A 27,008-nucleotide genomic window follows, 5' to 3' on the forward strand; every position below is an offset into this window, starting at 1 on the left:
TCCGGCCTATCACCCTCACCTTAACCTCCTTCTACCTATCGCATTCCTAACGCCCCTCCCCCAAGTCCCTCCTCCCTACCTTTTATCTTAGCCTGCTTGGCACACCTTCCTCATTCCTGAAGAAGGGCTTATGCCCGAAACGTCGATTCTCCTGCTCCTTGGATGCTGCCTGATCTGCGCTTTTCCAGCAACACATTTTTCAGATATAAATAGAAAGTAGAAATCGTCAGCAGTGCTTCGCCCAGAGGCCCACTAAGATGTTACCTAGTAGGGTGACGAAACATCTGGAAATGAGCCTTCCGGCTTAGTGGGCAAACGTACATTACTGTCTTTACAATGTCAGACAAGGTCATGTGTACTCTAAATGGTGAGAGCTAAAAATTGAACGAGATGGACCAGAGAAAAGCAGAGCATCTTTGATTTTTCTAGATCATACATTTCTAGTGCATGAATCATAACGGTTTGTAAATGTACAATGAAGAGGGCTGTTTGAGTGGTATCCTTTATTGTGAGAGAAATTGAACATAAAAATAATGATCTTGTGTTTCAATTATACAAAGCATTGGTTTGACCATGTCACAAATACTGTCTGCAGTTTTTGGTCTCCTTATTTATGGAAGAATGTAAATGTGTTGGAGGCAGTTCAGGGGAAGTTTACTAGATTGATACCTGGTATGAGTGGTTGTCTTATGAGGATAGGTTGGATAGGTTTATTTATACTGGAGTATGGAAGAGTGAAGGATGAGTTGGTTGAATTATATAAATTCCTGAATGGTCTTAGCAAGGTGTACTTGGGCCAGCCCAGATCTAGAGGTTTGAAAATTACAGGTCAGGACAGCGATGAAAGTGTTTTTCTTTGCGGGTTGTCTGGCGTTGGAACTCTGCATTAGAAGCCAGTAGAGATGGATAGCTTGTTACGCTGGGAAATCAAATGTCATAAGGTGTAGATGAAAATGTTGAATTCAAAACCCATACGGATCAGCCAAGGTCGTATTGATAGCAGAGGAGGTTTGAGGGGCAAATAGTCTACTACTAATTAAAGTTTATATGAGAGAAGTAACTGAAAGATGAAATGAACAGATTAGAAAAATGTTAGCCCTCTGATAGGAAATGACAAATTCTGTGTGTGGCTCAGAAAAGAGTCTGGATTATTAGATTTACATTTTGCTCATTCCACACTGGACTAATAGTGATTATTAATAAGGGAGGAAACTTTACCTTCTTCATACTTGGACCTTGTCTTTGCTTTGCCACCCTTGTTCTGTTCCCTTTCTATCTGCGAGGAATGAACAACAGATGTCTAGAGTGATCCCCTAACTCTAGCGAAACACATCCCTCAGTCCCTACTCCTGAAGTCCAGAATATTATGATTGACGATGGGAATGATTTCAACAGCTTTACAAGGACCCATTCATCATAGCCCAACCACATTGTGTGTCTACAGCAACTGTACATCCAAGCTGTATTTGTACTTTGAATAAACAACTGGCATCATCAGTTTTGTAATAGCTGTAGCCAAAAGTCCCACTCCTAAAAGAAATCCCCATTCATTCATTGTTACATTTCTATTAGGAAACTGAATATTTTATTCAAAGTTATTGTAATCAAATTGTGGAACAATTCTCTGCTCCTTTGATATCTCAAATGAAGCTTTGTTGTGGTAAATGTTGTGGTTACCTTAGTAAAAGATAAAGTGGTAAAGGCAAGAAAAACTTCCTCACAAAAGCTATTGAGTTAAGTGCTAACTAACTCAGTTTGAAGAAGGGCAAGCAGAAGGATTTGGAATGCTTCCAAGCCTTAGCTAGGCAACAAAATGTGTTTTGACCTGAGTAAAAGGTCCAATGCAGCAACTTTATTTTATGTGGAGCCTTCAACTTAATCAAATGCTTTGTGTCACATAAGCTTTATTCAAAAAAGGTATGATATTGATCCACAAAAAGACACAGGTCAAATGATAAAAAACTTAGTGAAAGAGGTAGGTTTTAATGAGACTCTTCAAGAAGAGGAGTGATGGGTACTGGGGTTGGGAGCATTTCTGAACTTGGGGAATAGGCAACTGAAGCCATGATCACCAGTTATGGAATGATTAAAATTGGGGGTGCGTAGTAGGCCGGTGTTGGAAACTCTGGAGCATTGTGTGGCTGGAAGGATTGCAGAGATGAGGAGTTGAGAGGCCGTGGAGAGTTCTTGAGATTGGAGGTTAACAGGTCAGTGTTGACAGGGATGGATATGTGGGACAAAGCTTTCTGTAAGATATGCCAGCATTGTTTTGGTTGGTCTCTAGATTAAGAAGAAAATTTAGCAATGCATATTTAGTAATGTTCTTGGTTATATTTTAATGTTTACAAGGCATGTTTTACAACACCTGTTTTAATATCAAATTAAAAGAGAAAATACAATGCTTATATAATAAAGTTGTCCGAAATCTTGATTTTTGTAAAGCACTGTTCTCCTTTCATTTGCAGATAATTCATCTAATGCAGATTTGTGGCTGTTAAATAGTTGTACTGTGAAAAATCCAGCTGAAGACCACTTTAGAAACACAATTAAGTAAGTACTAGGGAAACCTGATTTGACACTAAAATTTGTTTATATCTGAAATTGAATACCATTTTGTTAATATTAGATTGTGTAACTTTTAATGTTAATTAAAGTTTGAAAGAGATTTAAGGTGAAGTTTGTGATTTCCAATTAATTTGTAATAATGTATCATCCGCAATGTAGGAAAATGAGAACTAAATCATAAAATCAAAAAACAAGTGTCAGTTTTAGTAATGGATAAATGTTTAGTTTCTCATCCATAACATATGTTCAAGTTGTGTGCTCATTTCTACACAAACCTCCGTTTTAGAGGAAATTTGAAAGCCCACTGGCTAATTGCTTTAAACAACTGTTTATTGCTTTTGGTCCATTGGCATGAGAAAGTAAAACGCACTGTGCTGTTAATAAACTAGAAGCATGTTCAATGTGAATTTTTTTTAACAGACCATTTTTGGGGTGTGGTGTTCAAATTAATAGAGTTGTATATGTGTAGTTGGATTGGGATATTGTGGATCTTGTCAGCCATTATGTAAGGATATTGATTTTCAAATTCTTAATAGCTTGAATTTATTACAATTGATAGTATAATAATTTTTAGTAATTCGAGAACTACACTCCTTTTTGTTTCTTCTGTGTAAGGTAATAGTCCAGAGAGTTAATAGTGAAGTTGCAGTAACTGAACCCAATCTATGATGACACAGATTTGGGTGGATATGAGGAGTTCTATCCAAACCTTTTTAAAAGAATAGTTGTATTCTAAATAGCTCCTGAAAGTCCTGAGCAAATACTCCTCATTAGCAATGTAACTTGTATTTAGTGCTGTCATTGAAATACAAATATTTTAAGTGTTTCACTGTAGACTCACTATAGACTCGGAAGCTCCGAAAGCTAGTGTGCTTCCAATTAAACCTGTTGGACTATAACCTGGTGTTATGTGATTTTTAACTTCAACTTACATCACCACTGTGAAGATGGTAGATTCCATAAAGCACAGCTGCAAGTGGCAGTGAACGGACCAGAGAAATAACTTAGGTGGATTTGGGCAGGCTTCAAAATTTAATTAAGCTAAAAGACAGTAGATTTAAAGAAATATAGCGAAAGAGTTGAGCAGCATAAAAGAAATCAGGGTAAATTAAAGATATAAATATGCCAGGATTCAGTAATTAAACTGTTTTCTGCAGCAAGACTTGCATGAGGTGCAGTCAGATAATATCATTAAAAAATTTGTTTTGAAGTCGGTGACTAAGTGTTTTAGGCGAGGAAGGGCAGGAAATTTAACGTGGGAAGAAGTAGGAAAACTGTGTCATGGCGAGAGAAGATGGAAAACACTAAAAAATGCAGATAAATCACCATTGTGACCATTTAAAAAAGGTAGGGAAGACCCAAAGCAATGCAAGAAAACCCAGTAAATTAATTAAGACATGCGTATTCCAATTAAGACATGTATTCCAAAGAAACACTTTTGGAAGCAGTAAATTACTATAGATCTGCTGGTAATACATTTCATACTTTTTAGTGGATAATTTTATACTGCATTACTGCAATAAAGTTTAAAAGGACTGGTTTAAAAAAAAAATACTGCAGAGGCTAGCAAGCTCTCCAGAAATTGTGTTTAAAACAATGTTGATTTAATGCAAGATGAGCAGCATATTGCAAGCAGTATTAAAATGACATACCATCTAAATCAGCTTTCCTGTAAGGAAAAATTAATAAGCACATTAAGAAGAAATGAAGGAGACTGAAGACTTCCTCAAAAAGTCAAGGTCAGTAATGGATAATTAAGAATTTCAAGGATTTCTTGCAGGAGACAACTCTTAAGACACAGAATTACTTCAAAATCAAGCACAAAGTGTGAAGTAGAGCCAGTTGGACAACTAAGATTTTCCTGAAGATTTTAACTTCCATGGGGATTTGTAGACAATTTCCTTTATGATTTTGACAGATTAATGGAAAATTGTACCGATATAGCTTTGAAACTAGAATTCATAAAAGATAGAATTCCCTTTGGAATTATTTTGATGAAACTTTCAGATTTTTGAGAAAGCTATTCAAATCATGCTGGAAGCAGAAAATATGGAAATCTCTGAAACTGATCCTGAGAGAAGGACAACTGTACTGCAGGAGAGCAGCAGAGTATTTTCCTTCTATAAGATAACTCTTTAAAGAGGCATGTGGGAAGCCAACAGGGTGTGAGCTGATCATCAGATACTAAGCACCAATGTCAGTGCTGTAAGACAGCATGGCTTCACAGGCAATGCCCAGGCAGAACAAAGGAATGTTACCTTCGTAAAACTGTAACTTAGTTCCAGAATAATGAAAGTAGTGGTGTCACATATGGAAAGGGAGTGTATAGAGCGGAACACCCACCACCATTGGGCAAGATGAATGCCTATTAACCAGTAGGCGTATCAGAGCAGTCGTTATTGTCAAAGCAGAATTTGACATTATATGATTGTTATATTATAATGTATTGTATTATATTATATGACTGAAATAACTAGGAATGCTCCAGGTTTCATTGCAACACAATACAGATAAGAATATTGAAAATTGCACATTATTTCCAATTACAAATTTTTTTTTTCTTTTTTATACACTTGCATGCACATTTCAACTTCAAGTTCATCAGCAGAATTGATGAAGATAGGTAATCTTCCAGAGAGCACTGGTCCAAGAACACAGTGTTATGTCTGAAATAGTCAAGGGACACCCATACTTTGGGATTCGTAGGCTCGTGATGGAAACTAAGACAGAAGAAAAGTAATCTGACCAGATTCTGAATTGGCATAAGACTTTTTAATAATTCCAAATCCAAGGAGAGTGAGTATTCTGGGAAAATTGTGAAATATACATACTGCCTAGATTGGCAAATTCAGTGATTTGTGGCAGAAATTGAGTGGTAGTTAAGGGTATTATGGTTGTACAATAGACAGTCACGTGAGAAGGGTCTTTTTTATGTAGGTAGTGTTCTGAAAATGTTGATGTTGAAATAATAGCTCCCTTCAATATGTTTGTTATGTATGGTTTTTGGTGGAGACAAGGAATTCTACATTAGTCTTGCTTGGGAGCAGGTATGTTTTGTACAGCACCTGAGTCTTTTGCAATTATGCCTGACTAGTAGTATAAGTTATACCTATTGCTATAATTCAATAAACCATTTTTGTTAAATGAGAGAAAGTGTCTTTGCTATTTAACCTCAGTGGTCTGTCCCCTAGTACTAATAATTAGATAGGATCCAGACAGAGTGGATGGCAGCAAACAACCTGAAGTACGAGGTTCTTGCTCTTGAAAGATTGCAGCAGAAGAGGGTTCCTGACTGGAGCTAGTCTTCTCCGACCGCTTTTCTTGTTATTTCTTCATTTCTCGCTTCTTTCTTTTAGTTCTTTAGGGTTTTTTCTTTCTCTACTTACTTTCAGGAGGTAGTGATGGTGATGTTTGCGGCTGGGGGATTTTGACTGTCAGCCACGAGACTGAACTCTGCTGGTCGGCAGCGTGATGCCTTCATCGATATCTGGAGCAGGATTCTGAAGTGAGGTGGCTGATGAGACAATGGAGCATAGCAGTCGTTGGGGCTCAGAGTGAGCCCGAATCGTAGGGGTGGTGGCTAGCGGCAAAGGCTGGCAACAATGGCAGTCAATGGAGGTGGTGGCAGTGGAAGATGCTGGCAATGGCTGTCAGTTGCAAATGACTGCAGCAGCAGCAGCAGCAGTTGGAGTTGAAGCCTGCTTGCTTGCCTGATGGAGGTCAGCAGCGGCTCTCGAACACAGGTCTTAACTCAGTGCAGGTGAAAGCATGCCTAGTGCAGGGAAGAGCGACCCCTCTTGGAGAAAGTCCAGTTTGGAATGTCTGCAGGTACATCACTTAAGAAAGGACTGTAATATTTAACTTTTTAAACTTTATTTCTTTATTTTTCTACTTTTATACTAAGAAACCTGTATTGATGAACTCTTGAACTTATTTCTTTATTTTTATACTTTTGTAACTAAGAGTTTGTATTTAAGATGTGGCGTATGTGGCGGCATCGTACACTCACTATACTCCTGCACTCCTTACTTCAGTATGTGACAATAAAACTTCAACTTAAATTTAACCGTTACCGTGAGCCACATATTGCCAGTGTTGTCTTTTCACAATGTTATTAGGAAGGGAATTCCAGGTGTTTGACCCAAGACCGTGAAGAAATAGCAATGTATTTCCAAGTCAGAGTGATAAGTGGCATCGAGGGGATGCCATGTGTTGTCTTTTCACTTTAATAGATTCTAGCAATTTTCGACCACAGGTAAGTTGAATTGAATGATTTTATTGTTACGTGTATTTTACAATGAGAAAAACAGTAAATTACAGAAAAAAGCTTTTCCACTATTGCCATGGTCTGACACCATTTTGAATAGTTTTAAGAATAAGAAAGAAAGATATAGCTTAAAGAGACTCCTCACTCCTGAGCCAACTCCTCATCAATAACACCTGTGCTGCCATTCCTTCTCCTTCACCTTGCCGCTGTTTGTGCTGGACCTACCAATGTCAGAGTAGAGTCTCTTGCTGCTAGGCCCCCTCTGTCGCTGTGATGCTGCTGCGTCACAGCTTTGCTACCACTAGTGCTGGACCCAACCAAAGTTAAACTAGGTAATCTGTAATTTCCTACTTTCTGCCTCCCTCCTTTTATTTTTAACTAAGACTGTTCTATTAACTTTTTTTTCAAATCACTGGAACCTATTCTGCAGGTACTTTTGGAATGTTATAACCAATCGGTCCACTATCTCTGAATCACTTCCTTTAAAACCCAAGAATGTTCTGGGGGACTTGGCTGCCATCATTCTGAAAAGATTCAACCATTTTCAAGAGGACAAGATTAGGACAACATACAGTTCTCCGTTCTCTTGGATGGCTGAAAAAGGCCACAGAGATTGTAAAGAGCAAGACCACAAAGAGATTTGGAAACAGAGAAAGTAATTTAATATAAAAGAAATTGCTGGAGAAACTTCAGTCAGGCAGCATTTGAGGAAAGAACATGTTTCAATCCAGTGACTCTTTGTCAAAGCTGATAGCATCTAGGAAAAGTGATATTTATCTTGTTGACTGGAGGTGAGGGTGTAAAGGAGATGGAGCCCAGAGAGCAGTTGTTGATAGCTGGGGAAAAGAAAAGCTGATCATGGGGATTACAAGTGGGTGGAAATGGTTAGATGTGCTGAAAGCAACGCATGTCATGATAGGACCCATGGCTCAAAGATATGGGAGGTGATATTCAGGCTTTAATTGTACTGAACGTGATATGAAGTCCTGAAGACTGCAAAATATGGTAATGAGAAATGAGATGCTGAACCAGATTGGAGCACTGCAGCAGGCTTGAGACAGAAATGTTTGCATGGGAGCATGATGGTGTGTTGAAGTGGCAGGCAGATTGAACTCGGGGTTATTTTTACAGAGTAGGCATTCCACAAAGCATGTGCTTTGTTTCACCAGTGTAGGGGAGCACATTGTCAGCAGTGAATACAGAACAATAGATTGAGTGAAGTGCAGGTAAATTGCTGATTCACCTTGAATGTATGTTGGGGCTTTGGATAGGGAGGAGATAAATGGATAACTGTTGCATCGTTTGCGATCGAATGGGAAGGTGCTGGGAAGGAGGAGGAACGGACCAAGGTGTCCCAAAGGGAACAGTCTCTGTGGAATGCTGTTAGGGGAGGGGAATATGTGTTTGGTGATAACTTCCTGGTAGAGGTGTAGGAAATGGCAGCTTATGATCCTTTGGATGTAAAGGCTGGTAGGTTCGAAAGTGAGGATCATGTGAGGGAAGAGCAGGGGCGATAGCAGAAGTGAGGGAATTGAGTTGCATCAAGCTATGGGCAATCCTGGTCGAGGAAAAAAATTGGAAATTTCTGAGGTCCTCTGCATCGCTGCAGAGGTGGTATGGAACAGATATGATGGATATGGAGAGACTGGGAGGATGGATATGGAGAGACTGGGAGAATGGAATGGAGAAATAACTTTATGTTGGTCTTGGGGCTCCAGAGGTCCTGAGGTCAGAAGTCAGCTTGGTATGATTGATAGGATGTCAAGGTTGCAGCTTTCAGGTTCAACCTTTAGATAGTTGACAGAGAGAGATGGAGTCATTGGCTAGGAAGTTGCTTTGAGAAGTAGCAATGATAATTTGAATCCTCATAGTAATAGGTTGGCCTAAACTTCTGCTCATGTTACATTGGATGATAGGTGAGCACTATGATAAGCTGGAAGCAGAGGAGGATGAGAGGAATGATAATGAAAATTAGCATTGGAGTATGTTAGTTACTTGAGTAATTTGGTGTGTGTTTGGAAGACTTTGCCGAGGAGAAGCATGTAAATGAGAAATAATCATTGAAGGCTAAATCCTTCGGGGGGGACTTTAGAGAGATAATGATGCGAGGTTAAAAAGAGAATTCACTGGTGATCTTTCAGATGTGACTGGATAGAAAAGAATGGTGGAAGGTAAATATACTCCTATTCAGCTGATCAATGGCGCAGAGGTTTTGAAGGGGGAATGGTGTGTTTGTCACCTGTAACAAAGGCTGTATATATGGGCCAAGCAGTATCAGGAGAGTGTCATATTCATAGTCGAAAAGAAGAAAATCTATGATTTTGAGAAGGGCTGATGAACTGCTATTGTAAGTGTTGAAACATGTAACCGTGGGTGGCAGGAGTTGGGAGGCATTAATAGATTAATAAGTAACACCTTGGTTGTTTGTAAGACTTGTGTGAAATTGGGTGCGACACTAACATTGAATTTTACCAGAAAATATTTGGCCTTGAAGTGTTCTGAAATGATCTGTGAATAATTAATATGCAAAGTGTATATGCAAGTTTAAATGCAAATTGTTCATTTTTTTTGCAGCAGTATAAAGTAAACTAATAAATCCTTCCTGTCAGATCAATGCACCAACAATCTAATCTCATTTTTCACTTGGGAACCCTGCAGCCTTAAAGCCTTGATCGAGTTTAACAATTTTAGGGTTTGGGCACCTCCTCCTGTGTCCTTAGCCGAAACCTCTCACACCAGGCCTTGTGATCACATGGGGAGAAAGTGAGGTCTGCAGATGCTGGAGATCAGAGCTGAAAATGTGTTGCTGGAAAAGCGCAGCAGGTCAGGCAGCATCCAGGGAACAGGAGAATCGACGTTTCGGGCATAAGCCTGAAGAAGGGCTTATGCCCAAAACGTCGATTCTCCTGTTCCCTGGATGCAGCCTGACCTGCTGCGCTTTTCCAGCAACACATTTTCAGCTTGTGATCACATGGACCACTACCAGAACCAATCCACTGTCAGCTACTAATGATCCCCATTAGCAGCTTTTGATTCTCCCAGGCTGACCTTTACCCACTCCTTTGTCCAACTGTTTGTTTCGCACTCCCTGAGCTCCACCTCAATCCTTTATCCCTCCAACTCCTCCACCTCACCCCAACACCCCATCTTCAGCATATATACCAGCCTTTTTCTAACTTCAACCAGTTCTGAAGAAAGGTCACTGGACCTGAAACACTAACTCTGCTTTTTTGCCACAGATGCCACACCTGAGTTGTTCTGTTGCTGTTTCAGTCAGTGGTTCTCAGTGGTCTAAAGGGTTCTCCAAGTGGTCTACAGACTGGTCCAAAATGCAAGTCACTGACATGCGCCACAATGGCTGAAGCCATATGAGAGAACATGACCGAACTCTCCTTTCATCGCTTACGTGATGTTGTTGTGATGTAAATTGTGATGTAAAGTTTTGTAAATAAATTTTAATGACATTTGGAATGAGTTTGGATCTGGTTTGAGTTAGTAAGCAGTGGGATTTTCTATGTCTGAAGTTAATTAACTTGTAAGTTTTTCTGTAACCATGGCAATTTTAGAAAAAACAGTTTTTGATATTTGTAGAATGCATGGTGTAGGATGCTAATGTGAAAATATAGTTTTAGCTTGACTATTATGCTGTAGGGGTAGCAAGAGTTTAAACGTAATGGCCTCAATTGACATATGGACAGAAGCCTGAAAATGCTGACATCAGGAACCCGATGAAATAAGATAACCTAACACAGTACACCAGACAGGTGGGTCATTAGGTGACAAAGAAGTGTTAGTAAAAAGGAAAACAGAATTTAGCGCACTGGCAGAATGGATTTCTCTCCCGAAGAGTCAAACTGAAACATCTTTATTCAGAACGCAATAGGGATGACACCCAAATGGGAACAGGTACTTAAGTACATTGAGAAACAGTGTCCACTATGAAAAAAAAGTACTGTCATGGAGTATGCATGTTAGGGATCATAGGAATACAATTATAGGACAAAGTCTAATCTGGGACTGAAATAAAAGAGGCCAAAGGTTGGGAACAATGTCACTATTATGGCAGGTTTTAAGGAGCTAAGAGAACAAAAGGAAAAGATTAGGAAGTTGGAAGACCAGCTAGCTGAATGTTAAAGAGAAAATCGGAATTTGTTGGATCAAGTCATTAGGCAAGAGATTGAATTTCAAAGGTCACAATTTGACTGGGAAAAAATAGATTATTTTTCCAAGTCATTTTCAGACTCCGGCTGATAAAGCTGAACACAGTAAGGCTGAGAAAGAAACTGAGAGGGCAAAGGTGGAGCTTTCCAAAGCAGAAGAGAATTGCAGTCAGCACTGAAAGTTCTGCAGCAACTAAATGGTCACATGATGGAAGCAATCATACAAGATACTTTACAGCGGCGATTATTTACTTATTTGGGGATAGGTGTCAAGATGAGTCTGAGGGAGATGTAGATTGGGGGTCAGTTAGATTGGAACACTTTGTGCTATGGTCATGAGGAAAGGGACAGTGACTGGAATCAATTGTCGGGTAATCCACTGGAGAAAACCCCACGTGATGGCCCAATAACCACTTGCTGAATGGATAGGCATGTGGGAAACAGACTTTGGCTGTATCACCCCCATACAGTATAACCCAACTGGCAAAAATGAAAAAGGCAGTCCCTGTTTTTCATGAACCGGGGACCCATATGCAACTTTTACCACAGTAACCAATTAAAAGCCCCACTCATCAAGATTAATTTGTTGGGCTGGTGTCAGCTCTGCCCACTGCAAAATGGGGATGGAACTCCCACACATGAAGGCTGCAATAACTGAGGCTGCAGGAGTAGATGGAAGCCAAAACATTTTAGACAGTCCAACCTTAGCCTTGGAATTGCTGTTCAGGGCAACCAGAATATCAAGGCTAACTTCCTCACTGGACAGGAATATGTTAAACTGGGAGAGGATATACCAGTCAATTTGGGTTTAAAAACTCACCCGGTGGCATGATTACCCAATGGTTGAGATTAACTGGATGGTTATATGATATTAGGAACTGTAAATAAGAGCAGAAATTATGCTTGATTTAACACAGAAGGGATGAAATATGGAGTTGTGCATTTCTGCACCTCGGAATACTGAAAGTGATCAAAACAGGACTAGGAATCGTGATAAGCGATGAAGAAGTCAACGTGCATTGCAAAGTTGAAGGGTTGACAACATATATGACAAAGTGAACAATATTGACCAGAATGTGGACAGTATCATGCTGCCACTTGACAAGGGAGGAATGTTTGTAACCATATGAACCATATTTCTTAGACTTCCCCCTTTCATTCCTGAGCAGATGCCCATGTCACAAACCCTGTCATTGGGCAGGCAATGCAACACACTGGACTTTTGCTGTTTGCAAAAGGTAATGGTGTCAGCACTCATACTATCTACTACTGTTCTATTCCTTGTTCCTTCAATTTGAATGGCTGCTTGTACCATGATTCTGTGGTCAGTTTGCTCGCCAGCCCTGCGGTCCCTGCTGTTACCTAAAGTGGCCGAGAGAACTTCCGACCTATTGGACAATTGTAGAGGCTGATACTCCTGTACTCTTACCCTCCAGTATTCACTCTAAGCTGGCTGCAGAGGCTGGAGAAATTAGAAGGAATGTAGCTGTTCTCTGGGTCCCCTGACCTGCCTCATTCAGGCACATCCTCCTGTTCCTGACCACTGACCAAATCACAAGACCCTGTCCTAAGTAGTTTTACTGCCACCTGGTACAAAGAATCCAGGTAACTTTCACCCCCTCTGATGCATCTTAGCGTCTATGGTTCAGCCTCAGCTCATGAACTAAACTAGAATTAAAAACAAAATTAAATTAGAATGAGCATTCTGCTGGGGATAGTTGACCTCTAATTAAATTTGAAGTATGTTTTATAGCAAGTGAGTTTTATCTAATGAGCCGCACAGACATTCATTTTTACAATGCAGCAAGTTTTAGTTTGGTTTGCATTTCAAATGTTTTTCAGTTAAATGTGACTTGTGAAAACAGCTGTGATGCCCACAAAATCCTCCTTACTTTCACTTCACAATAGACTAATTTGGTTATGGTTTGTAGTGTAAGATATTTTCCCATGCAAATTACTAAAATACCGTAATGGAATGTTTTCTTTCAAGCTCAGAGACTACTAATTTGCATAAAAACTGTCTGTTCAAGCTTGAAACAATTTTGCATTTTTGAAGTTTTTACTTTCATCTAGGTAGGCTGTAGGATTGATGAGCACCTTTGCTGTAGCCAGTCACTAAAGTAGTACGATCAGATTCTCAAAGTGCGTTGCAGTTTATTTGGAGCTCGAAATTTGTTGAACATTTCAGTTTTTTGTTGATAGCGAAGAAAGTCACCTCAGATTACAATGGGATCTTGATCATATGGGCCAATGGGCTGAGAAGTGACAGATGAAGTTTAATTTAGATAAATGAGAGGTGATGCATTTTGGGAAAGCAAATCTTAGCAGGATTGATACACTTGATGGTAAGATCCTCGGGAGTGTTGCTGAACAAAGAGACCTTTGGAGTGCAGGTTCATAGCTCCTTGAAAGTGGAGTCGCAGATAGATAGGATAGTGAAAAAAGGCGCTTGGTGTGCTTTCGTTTATTGGTCAGAGTACTGAGTTAGGATTTGGGAGGTCATGTTGCAGCTGTACAGGACTTTGGTTAGGCCACTGTTGGAATATTGCATGCAATTCTGGTCTCCTTCCTATCGGAAAGATGTTGTGAAACTTGAAAGGGTTCAGAAAATACTTACAAGGATGTTGCCAGGGTTGGAGGATTTGAGCTGTAAGGAGAGGTTGAATAGGCTAGGGCTGTTTTCCTTGGAGCGTCGGAGGCTGAGAAGTGACCTTAGAGGTTTATTTCCAGCCTGAAGGTTGTAGATAGGATAAAGAGACAAAATCTTTTCCCTGGGGTGGGGAAGTCCAGAAATCGAGGGCATAGGCTTAGGGTGAGAAGGGAAAGATATAAAAGAGACCTAAGGGCAACTTTTTCACGCAGAGGGTGGTACGTGTATGGAATAAGCTGTCAGAGGAAATAGTGGAGGCTAGTACAATTGCAGCATTTAAAATGCATCTGGGTGGGTATATGAATAGGAAGGGTTTGGAGGGATATGGGCCGGGTGCTGGCAGGTGGGACTAGATTGGGTTGGGATATCTGGTCGGCATGGACGAGTTGGATCGAAGGGTCTGTTTTTGTGCTATACGTCTCTATGACTCTATGATGACTTACTGATGTATCTCTCAAGCTGTGACTTTGCTTTGTTCAAAAATAGCGTAGCAGCAGTCAAAAAGAAAAATAGAATGCAAGTGATTAAGCAATTTATCAGCATAGCCTTGGCAGAATTAAAAATAAAGGAAAATACTATTCCTCCTTGGTTTTTGCCTCTTTCTGGTATGTGTTGTCTTCATCCTGTTGACAGTTTTCTGAATTCTTAGTGAAGTTCTTAGGTGTGCTTGTCAAAGGCTTGTTTGTTTATAATTGCTTTTGCTTTTTAGATTTGGATCCTATCCTGGACTAAAAACTGGCCACTCCCCCAGTATAGCCCAAGTCTCTGCTTCCTGAAGCTTCAGGGTCCCAGGCCTCAGTTGGACGCAAGATTGATTTATATCCCGATGAACTGGGAGCAGATGTAGTTGATTCACCCCCTTGAGCGCCCACTCCAGTATGAGCAAGACTGATCTGATTATTCCATATTCCCATCCATCCACAATAAATTTTTACCTGCTTGCTTATCAAAAATCTCTTTATCTGACATTCATAGCCAGATCTGTCTCGACCACTTAAACAGCACAGATTGGTTATATTCAGTATCATTCGTGACGACTCAGCTACTGAAGCAGTCCATGTTCAAATGCAACAAGATCTGGACGGTATCCAGGCTTGGGCTGAAAGGTCTCAAGCAATGTTCACACCGCACAAATGCCAGGTTATGATCATCAATAAGAGGTAATCTAAACATTGCCCCTTTACATTTAAATGGTGCTACCATCAATGAATACACCACTCTCAATATCCTTGGGATTACCATTGACTACAAACTCACCTGGACATGCCACATTAGCACAGTGGCCACAATACCAGGTCAGCAACTAGGAATACATCACCTAACTCCCCAGAGTCTGTCGATCATCTACAGTGTACAAATCAGGAGTGTGATAGAGTACTTCCCACTTGCCTGAATGGGTGCAGTTCCAACATCACCCTAAAGAACCTTGACACTATCCAGGAGAAAAAAGCCTGCTTGATTGGTGCCACATCCATTCCCTCCACTACTGACGCTCAGTAGTAGTAGTAGTGTATACTATCTACAAGATGCACTGCAGGAATTCACCAAAGTTCCTTAGACAGCACCTTCCAAACTCATGACTGCATCCATCCTGTAGGACAAGGGCAACAGAGAAAGGGACACCACCACGTGCAAGTTCCCCTCGATGCCACTTACCACTCTGACTTGGAAATACATTGCTATTTCTTCACAGTCTTGGGTCAAACACCTGGAATTCCCTTCCTAATAACATTGTAGATCAAACCACAGTAGGTGGACTGTAATGGTTCAAGAAGGTAGCTCACTGTCACCTTCTCAAGGGCAACTAGGCACGGGCAATAAATGCGTGCCAGCCAGTGACATCCACATTCTACAAATGAATATAATGAAATGTTCTTATTTTGGCAAAACTGTTCATTACTTTCCAGAATAATCCTAAATTGAAGGCCCCAATGGATCCTTCCATATCCGTCGCAAATTCACCTGCACCTCCACACAGATCATCTACTGTATCCGCTGCACCCGATGTGGTCTCCTCTACATTGGGGAGACAGGCCGCCTACTTGCGGAACGTTTCAGGGAACACCTCTGGGACACCCGCACCAACCAACCCAACTGCCCTGTGGCTGAACACTTTAACTGCCCCTCCCACTCCACCAAGGACATGCAGGTCCTTGGCCTCTTCCATCGCCAAACCCTGACCTCATGACGCCTGGAGGAAGAGTGCCTCACCTTCCGCCTAGGAACCCTCCAACCACACGGGATGAATGTAGTTTTCTCCAGCTTCCTCATTTCCCTCTCATTCCTGAAGAAGGGCTTATGCCCGAAACGTCGATTCTCCTGCTCGGATGCTGCCTGGCCTGCTGTGTTTTTCCAACACCACATTTTTCAACTCTGGTCTCCAGCATCTGGTGTTCTCACTTTCTCCTAGGTTAAAGGCAATCCCGACTTTTTCCTCCATTGCAGAACATCATTTTAAAATATTTTATCTTGTATCTTCCACACTTGCTTCTGACATGAGAGAGAGAGAGGGGATTATGAATGTTTTGATCACTTAGATTGATACCATTCGGGCAGCTGCCTCTGCCACTTCTCTCCTTTCGCAGAACCTCAGCTTCCCTAGGAATGGAAAGGAACATGCAATGGAAGAGGGAAGTCTGAGAAATGTGGTTCATGTAGGTGCCAACAGCTTGGATAACAGAAAGAAATTCTCCAACAATCTATGAGGATCTAGGCAGTCCATTACAAAGCAGTACAGAAAGGGAAAGCTGTCCTTGTATACGAATCACAAAAAGTTAACTTGCAGTGAACGAGGTATTACAAAGGTAAATGGAATTTTTTTTTAATGCAATGGAGTAGAAAAAAAGTCTGCAAATTGTTCGAATATTAGTGAGATTGAATCTAAAATGCTGAATAGAGTTTAGACGACCTTACAGGAATCCATTTCCATTGGATGCAATTCAGAGAAGGTGCACTCAGTTGCCTAAATTGAAGGGGACCTCATATGATGAAAGCTTGAGCAGTTGGGCTCTGACCAATACACCTAACATTATAGGCGATTTAGAATGGCCAATTCATTTGACCTGCCCATCCTTGGATTGTGGGAGGAAACCGGAGCACCTGGAGTAAACCCACACTGACATGGGGAGAATGTGCAGACTCCACACAGGCAGTCACCCAAGGCTGGAATTGAACCTGGGTCCCTGGCGCTGTGAGGCAGCAGTGCTAACCACTGAGCCACTGTGCTGCCACTTATGTCAGCAGGAAAATAGAATGAAGCCCACAATCTTATCAACAATGAACTTAATGGTGAAACAGGCTCAAGGGGCAAATAGCTTAAAAATGTGTTGCTGGAAAAGCGCAGCAGGTCAGGCATCCAAGGAGCAGGAGAATTGACGTTTCGGGCATAAGCCCTTCTTCAGGAAAGTGGTGCATGGCTGCAAGTGTGGAGCGGAGGAACCAGAGGGAGGTCTGTTGCTGGAGGCTTCGGATTTGTTGTTGGTACTACTTGTCCTGGTTGGGTCAAAATTTTGTTAGTCTGAACGTAGTCCGGAGTCCATGCAGAGTCAGTCGGTTCTGTAGGCAGGTGCTGAGGAAAGAGATGTGGCTATGGTAGCGAGTCTGTTTGAGAACATGGCTGAAGAGCTTCTGGGCAGTGGAGATGACCTGGAGTGTGCAGTGAGAGAGGGACTCACTGAAATCCTTGTAGAGGGAGGAAGAGAGCTTCTTCAAGGAAGGCATCCTTGTAAGAGGACTCGCAGTAGGTTAAAATCTTCTTGGAGAAAGTGAGGACTGCAGATGCTGGAGATCATCTGAAGAAGGGCTCATGCCCGAAACGTCGATTCTCCTGCTCCTTGGATGCTGCCTGACCTGTTGCGCTTTTCCAGCAACACATTTTCAGCTATTTCAACAACTACTTGATAACTGGCTACCTTATGTCACAAGGACAAATATTTGCTCTGCAGAAGAATTTAAGGAGTTCATGGAGTATAGACTGTGTTTGGAATAGACAGCTGACACCAATTGTAACAAGGAACTGAGGAGCCAAGTTGAGAGCGGTTGGCTTTCACGGTTGACAAGAATGCAAGGTTCAGCTTTGGTGATTTCAGAAGTGTCATAAATAATGTTACACCAAACTTCATAAGACAGAAAATCTAATAGGAACTCAACTTTGAGATTCTTTGGTAGCAGAACTCCAGAGAACAACACTGCATAACCTTGGAACCATCCAGAGAAAGAAGCTGTTGGTTGGAATCATAGCTAAGTTCCACCATTAATCAGGTAGTAGGTAAGATGGGCTGTGAGGCTTCACATGCTTACTAGAGGGGTCTTACTTTGGTTGCTGCATACGATAAATTTTAAATAATTGTTTCAGTATTTGATCATCTGTGAGATTTTTCTTAATAAGTAGCCAAACTAAAGGTAGCTTGTGGTAATTTATGCACAACTGTATTGATTGAGTACTGTAGTAGTGGCATCTGATTGCAAGGATTCATACAAGGACTTATGGGAAGATGGGCACAAATTTAGAAGTTGAAAAATGTCTAAGAGCTTTGGAAAGGTATGGGTTGATGGGTGCTAGGCCAAGATTTAGTCATTAGGAGGCAGATGTTCACAAATATTTGGAAGAAAGGGTCAGAAACTGAGGAGAGAGAGATATTAACAATATTAGCTAGCATGGAGCCATGTAAAGAAGTTGGGTGTTGCTAGTTTTGCAGAAATAGGTTTGAGAGAATAGGATGTGGATCTTGTGAACAAGATGAGTTTGAAGAAGGCTTGAGGTCACCCATTATTTATTGCATTTCTGCCTGCTGGACTTTGACACCAATTTACCTGGGCCAGACCCATGCTCAGTTCCCTGAAATTAGCCCAACTTCAGTTATAAGCGTTTTATGTTCTTTTAATCTCAACCCTGTGAAACTATTACCTTTGTTCCCAACTTTTGTTTTCATTCGGGCATGGGTGTTGCTGACTGAAACAACGTTCATTGCCCAATTTCATTTGTCCTTCAGAAGGTGATGGTGGGCTACCTTCTTGAACAATTCTGGTTCATGTCATGTCGGTAGACCCACAATACTGTGAGGGAGGGAATTCCAGGATTTTGATCCAACAGTACTGAAGAAGTGAGGATATATTTTCAAATCAGTATGATGAGTGGATTGGAGGAGAACATGCAGGTGATGATGTTCCTGTTATCTGTTGCCATTGACCAGCTAGATGGCAGTAGTTGTGGGTTTAGAAGATACTATCTAAGGATCTTCAACAAATTTTTGAAGTGCATCTTGTAGATAGTACACACAGCTGCTACTGAGCACTGGTGGAATATCTGTGGATATAGTGCCAATGAAGTGGGCTGCCTTGTCCGGATGCTATCAAACTACTTGAATGTTGTTGGAGTTGCATTCATCCAGGCAAATATTCCATCACACATCTGACTTGTGTCTTGGGAATCAGGAAGTGAATTACTCACTCCAGTATTGCTAACTGCTGATTTGCTCTTGTAGCCATACGGCAAGTCCAGTTGAATTTCTGGTCAGTGGTAACCTCAAGGATATTGGTGGGGATCTAGTGATGATAATGCCATTGAATGTTAAAGGATAGTAGCTAGATTGTCTCCTGTTGGATATGGTCATTGACTGGCATTTGTGTGGCATGATTGTTACTTGCCACTTTTCAGAGCAAGTGTGGATATTGTCCGGGTCTTGCTGTATTTCAATATGCTTCAGTTTCTGAGGAGTGGAAAATGATGTTGAACATGGTGAAGTCATCCGCGAACATCCCTACTACTGACTTGAAAATGGAAAAAAAGATTACTATGAAACAACTAAAGATAGTTGGGCCCAGGACACTACCTTGAGGAACCCTAAGTTAAAAATCACACAACACCAGGTTATAGTCCAACAGGTTTAATTGGAAGCACACTAGCTTCCAATTAAACCTGTTGGACTATAACCTGGTGTTGTGTGATTTTTAACTTTGTACACCCCAGTCCAACACCGGCATCTCCAAATCTTGAGGAGCCCTTGCAGAGATGTCCCAGAGCTGAGGTGACTAACCTCCACCTACCACAACCATCTTCCCACGTGTCAGATATGACTCCAACTAACGTAGAGATCCCTTCCATACCCGTTGACTCCAGTTTCACTAGTGTTCCTTGATTGCACACTTTATTTAATGTGACTTTGATGTCTATGGCTGTTACTGGCACCTCACCTCTGGAATTCAGGTCTTCTCTTCACTTTGGAACTGAGACTAATGGTGTCAGCTGCTGACTTTTCTGGAATGCCTTGTACACCAGAATATTAAGCATTTTGTAATTTCAGCTTTTGGAACCAGGCCTCATTATTATATTATATTTCCTCGGGGCCATTTATATTTGCAGCTCACCAACTATACTAGCCATATTTCATACATTTAAAATGATCAAATAAGATATATTAGATAATGTGGTCTCATTGTTTTTGTCTCAAAGCATTATATTTGATAAGGCAACGTAAAGCAGAAAGGAATTGCTTTAGGAAATAGCTTAGATTGTTTGTGACCTTTATTTGCCAAAAGAGGTATTTTGTACTCAGGATTTCCCAACAGCTACTCAAAATTACTCTCAAAGGCTTTTTATGAATGTTCAATTGATCTGAACAATTGCATATATTTTTTGTGATAGTTGTCCAAAAAAGAGTCAATAAATGTTGAGGTGCTGTCACCTGTGATCTGACCTTTCCAACAGCTATGTCAAGTATTAGCAAGCTTGGTTCAGGCAGTTTCCATTGGACTGCCATAAATAGTGAAAATATTTATTGTAACTGTGCAAATGAAATAAAAATGGTTATGTAGCCACATTAATCTCAAACTCAATTATTTAGAAGTTTACATTAGAGTTTTGCTTGATAATTGATGGCTATTTTAATTGGCTAACTATTTTAGATGATTTTTGTTCATGATTTTGCAAAGAAATGACTCCTATTTGTTCCTGGATATATAAATGCTACTGGCAGGCTCAACTTTTGTTTGTCTCTCTTGAGAAGCTAGTAGTGAGCTACCTTCTTGAACCACTTAATTTTTTGTGGTTTGGATACATCTTCAGTGCTGTTGTGGAGGGTTATCCAGGATTTTGACCCAAGAAAGAATGGTGATATTGTCGCAAATATTTAGCTCATGGCTTATGTGTTTGAGAATACACATTAGTTTTAGGAATTAACCTTTGATAAATAGGGGCATCTGAGAAATAATAAACAATCCTGAAATAAATGTAATTCAAACAAGCTTGAAGTTGATCATAGTCAAAAGCCAAAATCCATATCTTTCTTACAAGCTCATAATTTATAAAAAAAAACCCAATAAATGACAAATTTTTTGACCTCTTGGTTGATCCAGTGTATCTATTGTTATCTCAAGCTTCTTTTTGGGCGGTAAATGGATATAAACAATCAGCTTATATCGCTATTAATTAAAACTCAAATCTCCTTGTAAAGTCGCCCTTACATACATACATACACAGGCAGACTTACAGACAGGGAAAAATCATGAATGGAGGAGAAAAAACTGGAAAGATAATTCTATAGTCTTTCTCCACAAGTTTTGTTGAGTTGGTTCTTGTTGAACTGATAGTTTCTTCCTGGCTTCCCTTTATGGAATGTTTCAACTGGTTAGCAAGAGGCACAGGGTGGCTGTTTCACTTGTAAAATGTCTCTGATTAATCAATTAAAAGTCATAGCTTACTGTAACTGCTGAGGCAAAGATTAACTGATTTCTTCAGGTTTAAAGTAAATTTGACTGCTTGATCAGAGAAACAGCTTATGAGTTGGTGGGGATCAAAACCCCTCTAACTTGTTCCCAGTTCCAAGCTGTTCGGTCACCTGAGTTTCAATCACATGGTTGTTAGCAAGCAAAGGGCCCTTGTCCACCAGTTACTAGTCTATAGTGAATCACTTTCTTGATGCCACCTAGTTTGATCTGGATACAGAATCCCTTGGTTCTAACTCATCTGCAAGCATTTTAATTACTGCTTGTTCAAACAGTTGTATGGACTCTATACTTACCTTAGTTGTCACATTATTTGCTTTCAAACCATGTAATCGTCCTTTAAAGCACTAGTTTTAAAACACTTTCTCATTTCAGTGCACAACCTTTAAAAAGACAAAATATAAAGACACTGTCTTTAGTTTTTTTTTTAAAACCCGGGAACAAGCCCCAGTTTTCATTGAATAATGATTTGAGATGGGACCTTTGTTCAATTTATCCATGTGCGCTGGCTGATTGAAAGCAGGAAATTCAGTTTGTCAGTAGATGGAGACAGTTATAGATTTGCTGTGGTGAAGTCTGCATTCACCAGAATGAAACTTTACAGGATGTGATAGTCTGTAAGACTTGCACTTCAAACACAGTAAATACTACTTACTTCAGTCATCACATGGAACCTATATGGGCCTCAATCTCAATTTATATCTGAAGGAAAAACTGCAAGATTTGCTTTCGTGAAAGCAATCTCTGTGGTCCTCTAAGAATCTTATAGAAAGTAAATCAAAGAATTTGTTTGGAAGATTATGGGAAGGCAGTTTGATAGATGTAGGCAACCAGAACAAGCAGTCAAAGTCATGGGTCAGTGAGGAAATTGAGGGTAATGTGGAAGAATGCATGTCTGACTGGAGGCCTGTTACTAGTGGCGTACCTCCGGCGTCAATGCTGGGCCCATTTCTGTTTGTTATCTTTATCATTGATTATAGAGGAGAATGTAAAAGGCATGATTAGTAAGTTTGCAGGTGACACCAAAATAGCAGCATCATAGACAGTGAGCAAGGTTATCAGAAATTGCAGCAGCATCTTGATCAACTGGGGAAGTGGACTGAGAAATGGCAAATGGAGTTTAATGTCGATAAGTGTGAGGCCTTGCATCTTGGAAGCCAAATCAAGGGAGGAGTTTCATGGTGAACAGTAGGGCCTTAAGTGTTGTGGAACAGAGAGACCTGGAGTTTACGTGCATGGTTCTCTGAAAGTGGAGTCACTTGTAGACAAGGCAGTGAAGAATGCTTTTGGAACACTGCCTTCATCAATCAGGGCATTGAGTTTAGAAGTTGGGAACTTACGTTGGCACACTGGTCTTCACCAATTAGGGCAATGAGTATAGAAGTTGGGAAGTTATGTTGCAGTTGTACAGGATGTTGGTGAGGCTGCATTTGGAATATTGTGTTCGGTTTTCGTCACCTTGATATAGGAAGGAGTTGTTAAACTGGAAAGAGTGCAGAAGAAGTTTACAAGAATGATGCCTGGATTCAATGGCCTGAGTTTATAGGGAGAGTTTAGGAGACCGAGGGGTGATCTTACAGGTGTATAAGATCATGAGAGGCATGGATATGGTGAATGGACTCCACTTCTTTCCCAGGGTTGGGGAATCAAGGACCGGAGGGCATCAATTTTAGGTTAGAGTGGAAAGAATAAAAGGGAATCTTGGGAGCAAATTTTTTTTCCCCCACAGAGGATGGTACGCAAATGAAATGAACTGCCAGCAGAAGTGGTTGAGGCAGGTACATTAATAACATTTAAAAGACATTTGGACAAATACATGGATAGGAAAGGCTTAGAAGGATATAGGCCAAGTGCAGGGATATGGGAAATAGGAGTCATTGCAGGGATATGGGGTGGATGGGTATGGACCAGTTTGGGCTGAAGGGCCTGTCTCCGTGCTGTAGGACTCTATGATTCTAGATTAGCCAAATCCTGAGTTTGAATGCTTGCTCCAAAGTTGGCCAATCCTGACTCTTCCACTTTTTGTCTGCAGTATTTTCTAGTTAAACAGATGATCTCTTGAGCAACTTTTGCTTTACTCTTGTGGTTTCTGCTGGCATTTGAATGACCGAGTGTGTTACGGATTTCAGCTGTTTTCTACTTGGCCAATCCCAGTATCGTCTGTGAGAACATTGTAAATTTCATTAATATCATAGTTTATAAAAATAAATAATAGATTGACCTGATTTTTTTTGTTAAAGGATTTAGCCACTATTACTGAACTTTTGCTGTAATTTTATTCCTGTCCTAGTTGAACCAACTGTGAAATTAATGCACAAGTGTATGACTTGTATGTTAAAGCCCTTAAATTGTTACCTTCCCATACAAAATATAGGCAAATTATTCTTCTGTTGTATTATGGCAAACAGTTTGCAGATACAAAGAAGTACTGTCAGTTTTAATTCATGCTACAAATTTTATTTTTCTCATAGTATGTAAAACATAAAATCCAGTGTGAATGCTTTGGATCAGATCAACCTTTAACAAGTTGTATACAACAGAAGAGTACATTACAGTATAGGTTTTAAACATGTGAGGAACATCCCAATTATTAAGTGATGGTACTGCAGTATACATTTGTAATCATGAAAGTTCAGAATTTTGCATGAATAATTGATTACAGCTTGGGTATATTATAGTTATTTCTTTTGGAATTGAAACTTTAATGGTGAAATAACTGCCCAGAAACCAATATCCTGTCATCAAGTCCCCCATTATTTACATGTGCAATGTTCATGGGCTCTGGGCAGCCAACTCAAAGCCAGTCCCTAGAATGAGCAGTTCTTCTGAATGTCCTGTTTATATTTGTCAGCTAGGGCTCCCTGATTGGGGTTGTTAACCTGTGCCAATCAAGATTCTCAGCCAGCAAGATCCATCTGGCTCTAGTTCCAATCAATAAATCTCTCTTTATCTAAGTTTAAGGACGAAGCCTGCTCTTTCTCTTGTAGACCCTCCTGGGACGTTATCGCCCCAGGTCCAGTTCCTCTGAGGCGGACGGTGTATACCAGGTTGTAGCCCACCACTTGTGCCTGGAGTGTCACAGGAGAGTTCTTTTACTCAAGCCAGGCCCCATCGGACTCCTTTGCTGTCTAGAGTCCTCATACTTGCAGCAACAACAGTGATTTGCCAGCCTGGATCCTGAACAACCTTTTAGCTGTTTGACCAAGGCTCGGCTTTGTTGTGGGGGTTTTGCTGTTGGCTAAATTAGAGTCCCTCTGCTCAGGATATGCCCTGCATGAGGCTCCACGATTACATACACTCAAGTGGTCTTCCTCAAGCTCAGTTGGAGGGTGTTCATTTCCGTTGGACGCCCTATAACACCTACATTCCACTTGCCACATTTTCTAATGACAAAGCCAGTTGTAGTGCCTGTTGGAAGTCCAATTGAACTTCAGCTAGTAGGAGCTTTTGCATGGTTGCATCATTAATCCCACGTACCAAAGTGTCTCGCCATCTCATTCAGGGTTAACCCAAAATTACATACCTCTGTCATTCATCTTAAACTCATCAAAAAATTCTAATACAGATTCTCTGGTTCTCAAAAAGCTGAATAAAACTGAATGCATCTCAGAATTACAGGTGGTTTAGAGTCATAATATTCCTTAACTAAATCCATCAACTCTTGAAAGGTTTTAGTATCTGGTGCCTCATGGTAGGTTAGGCTCCAAATAACAGAAAATGCTGTAGGTCCACGAGCAGTCAGGAGGTTTACTCCTGCTTCTCGTCTGCCCCAATGTCATTTGCTCAGGAAAAATAAATCATACTGTGTTCACACACTGGACCCATTCTTCAGTAGTAAAAAGTCCAGCTTTCCAAATAAAAACATGATGCCAGAAATGCTAACCCTAACTCATAGATAACTGTTGTGATCATACTTTCTTCAGGTAAATATTGTTTTTCTGTCTGTCACTGAACTAACTCCACATAAGCCAGTATTCAGTCATCAAGTCACCCTTTATTTACTTGTGTACAGCACATGGGTTCTGGCCAGCCACCTGACAGCCAGACTCTCGACTGAAGAGACTTTCTGAATCTCCTGCTTATTTCTGTCTGTTGTGGCTCCCTGATTGCCCCAGTTTAACAACTCCAATCAAGAATCTCAGTCAAAGAGATCCACCTAGCCCTGGTTCCAGCCACGAGAGATGGTCACAGCAGTCCAGACGTTGAGGTTCAGTATTGCAGTAAAATTAAAAGCCTATTTTAACAAATGGCCATACAAGCACAAATGCTTTTTCCTAACAGATAAACCTTTCACAGAGCAGGAAGTAGCAACAAATTTATCTTGTGTATCTTTAGTTACTTTAAATCATATGCATCTTGGTCATCTTGATTTGTAAATAACATCCTTTAGGTTGCGATTTTTGAGAAGATTTGAGCCCATGTTGAAGTTCAGGTTGTAAGTTTGCTCGTTGAGCTGAAAGGTTTGTTTTCAGACATTAAGCCACCATGCTAGGTAACATGATCATTGAGCCTTTTCTATTTGTGAGTCTTGGTCTGTGAAGGTGGGTGATATGATTTCCACTTCTTCATCTCAGAGGTTGGCAATTGGGGTCCAACTAGATGTGTTTATTGATGGAGTTCCAGTTTGAAAGCTAAATTGTAGGAATTCCCTTGTGTGTCTCTGTTTAGCCCCTCCCAGGATGGATGTGTTGACCCAGTTGAAGTGGTGTCCTCCTTTGTAAGGAAAGTAATGATAGTGGATCATGCCTTTTGGTTGCTAGTTGGTATTCGTGTATCCTGGTGGCTAGTTTTCTGCCAGACTGTCCAAAGTAGTGTGTGTTACAGTCCTTGCAGGGTATTTTGTAAATGACATTTATTTTGCTGGTGGTTGGTATAGGGTCCTTTCAGTTCATCAGGAGCTGTTTCATGTGTTTGTAGGTTTGTGGGCTACCATGATGCCAAGGAGTCAGAGTAGTTTGGTAGTCACCTCCAAGAGGGCTTTGATGTATGGTAGTGTGCCTGGAGTTTCTGGGCGTGTTGTGTCGACTCGTTTGGGTTTGTTGTTTAAAAATTTGCAGATTGTGTTTATCTGGTGCCCATTGTTGTTGAATATGCTGTATAAGTGTTTTTTTTTCTGCTGCTCTTAGTTCCTGAATGCTGCAGTGTATTGTGGCCTGTTTAAATAATGTCCTCTGTTTGTGGATGTTGGGATGATTGTTTCTATAGGTACGTATCTGGTGGGTGTGTGTGTGTGTTGCTTTCCTGTAGACGCTGGTCTGCAGCTTTTCATTAACTCTTTGTTCCACTGTGACATCTTGGAAAGGGAATCTGTTGTTGTTCTCCTCTTTTGTAAAAATTTATGCCAGTTAGGATGATGTTGTAGGTTTCCTCTAATTTGTTCCATTTTGTGATGACAAAGGTGTCATCCATGTAGCGGACCCAAAGTTTTAGTTGGATCATGTTCACTCGAGTCTCTGAATTACTGTTTCTGCTAAGAAGTCTGGTGTTGGTATTCCCAACCTCGAAAGTTGCTATTTTAAGTACACTCCTTTGTGCGCCAGTTGAAGAAACAAACATGCAAGAAGTTGGCAACAAGAAGAAAGTTCTCTCTCTCTTTCCAGAAAAGTACCTTGTAGCAGAGAACATAGAACATATAGAACATAGA

At 40.6% G+C, this 27,008-nt stretch overlaps 1 protein-coding gene across 1 annotated transcript in view; it reads left to right on the plus strand.

The window, feature by feature from the left end:
- Positions 1 to 27,008, plus strand: part of cdkal1 (CDK5 regulatory subunit associated protein 1-like 1) — a 596,132-nt gene that overhangs the window by 75,741 nt on the left and 493,383 nt on the right. Inside the window, exon 4 of the mRNA XM_043718943.1 lies at positions 2,466 to 2,550. Coding sequence (XP_043574878.1) covers positions 2,466 to 2,550 — 85 coding nt within the window. The remainder of the gene's footprint in view (positions 1 to 2,465; positions 2,551 to 27,008) is intronic.

This window comes from Chiloscyllium plagiosum, chromosome 29, assembly GCF_004010195.1.
Source record: "Chiloscyllium plagiosum isolate BGI_BamShark_2017 chromosome 29, ASM401019v2, whole genome shotgun sequence".
Classification (NCBI taxonomy): Eukaryota; Metazoa; Chordata; class Chondrichthyes; order Orectolobiformes; family Hemiscylliidae; genus Chiloscyllium; species Chiloscyllium plagiosum.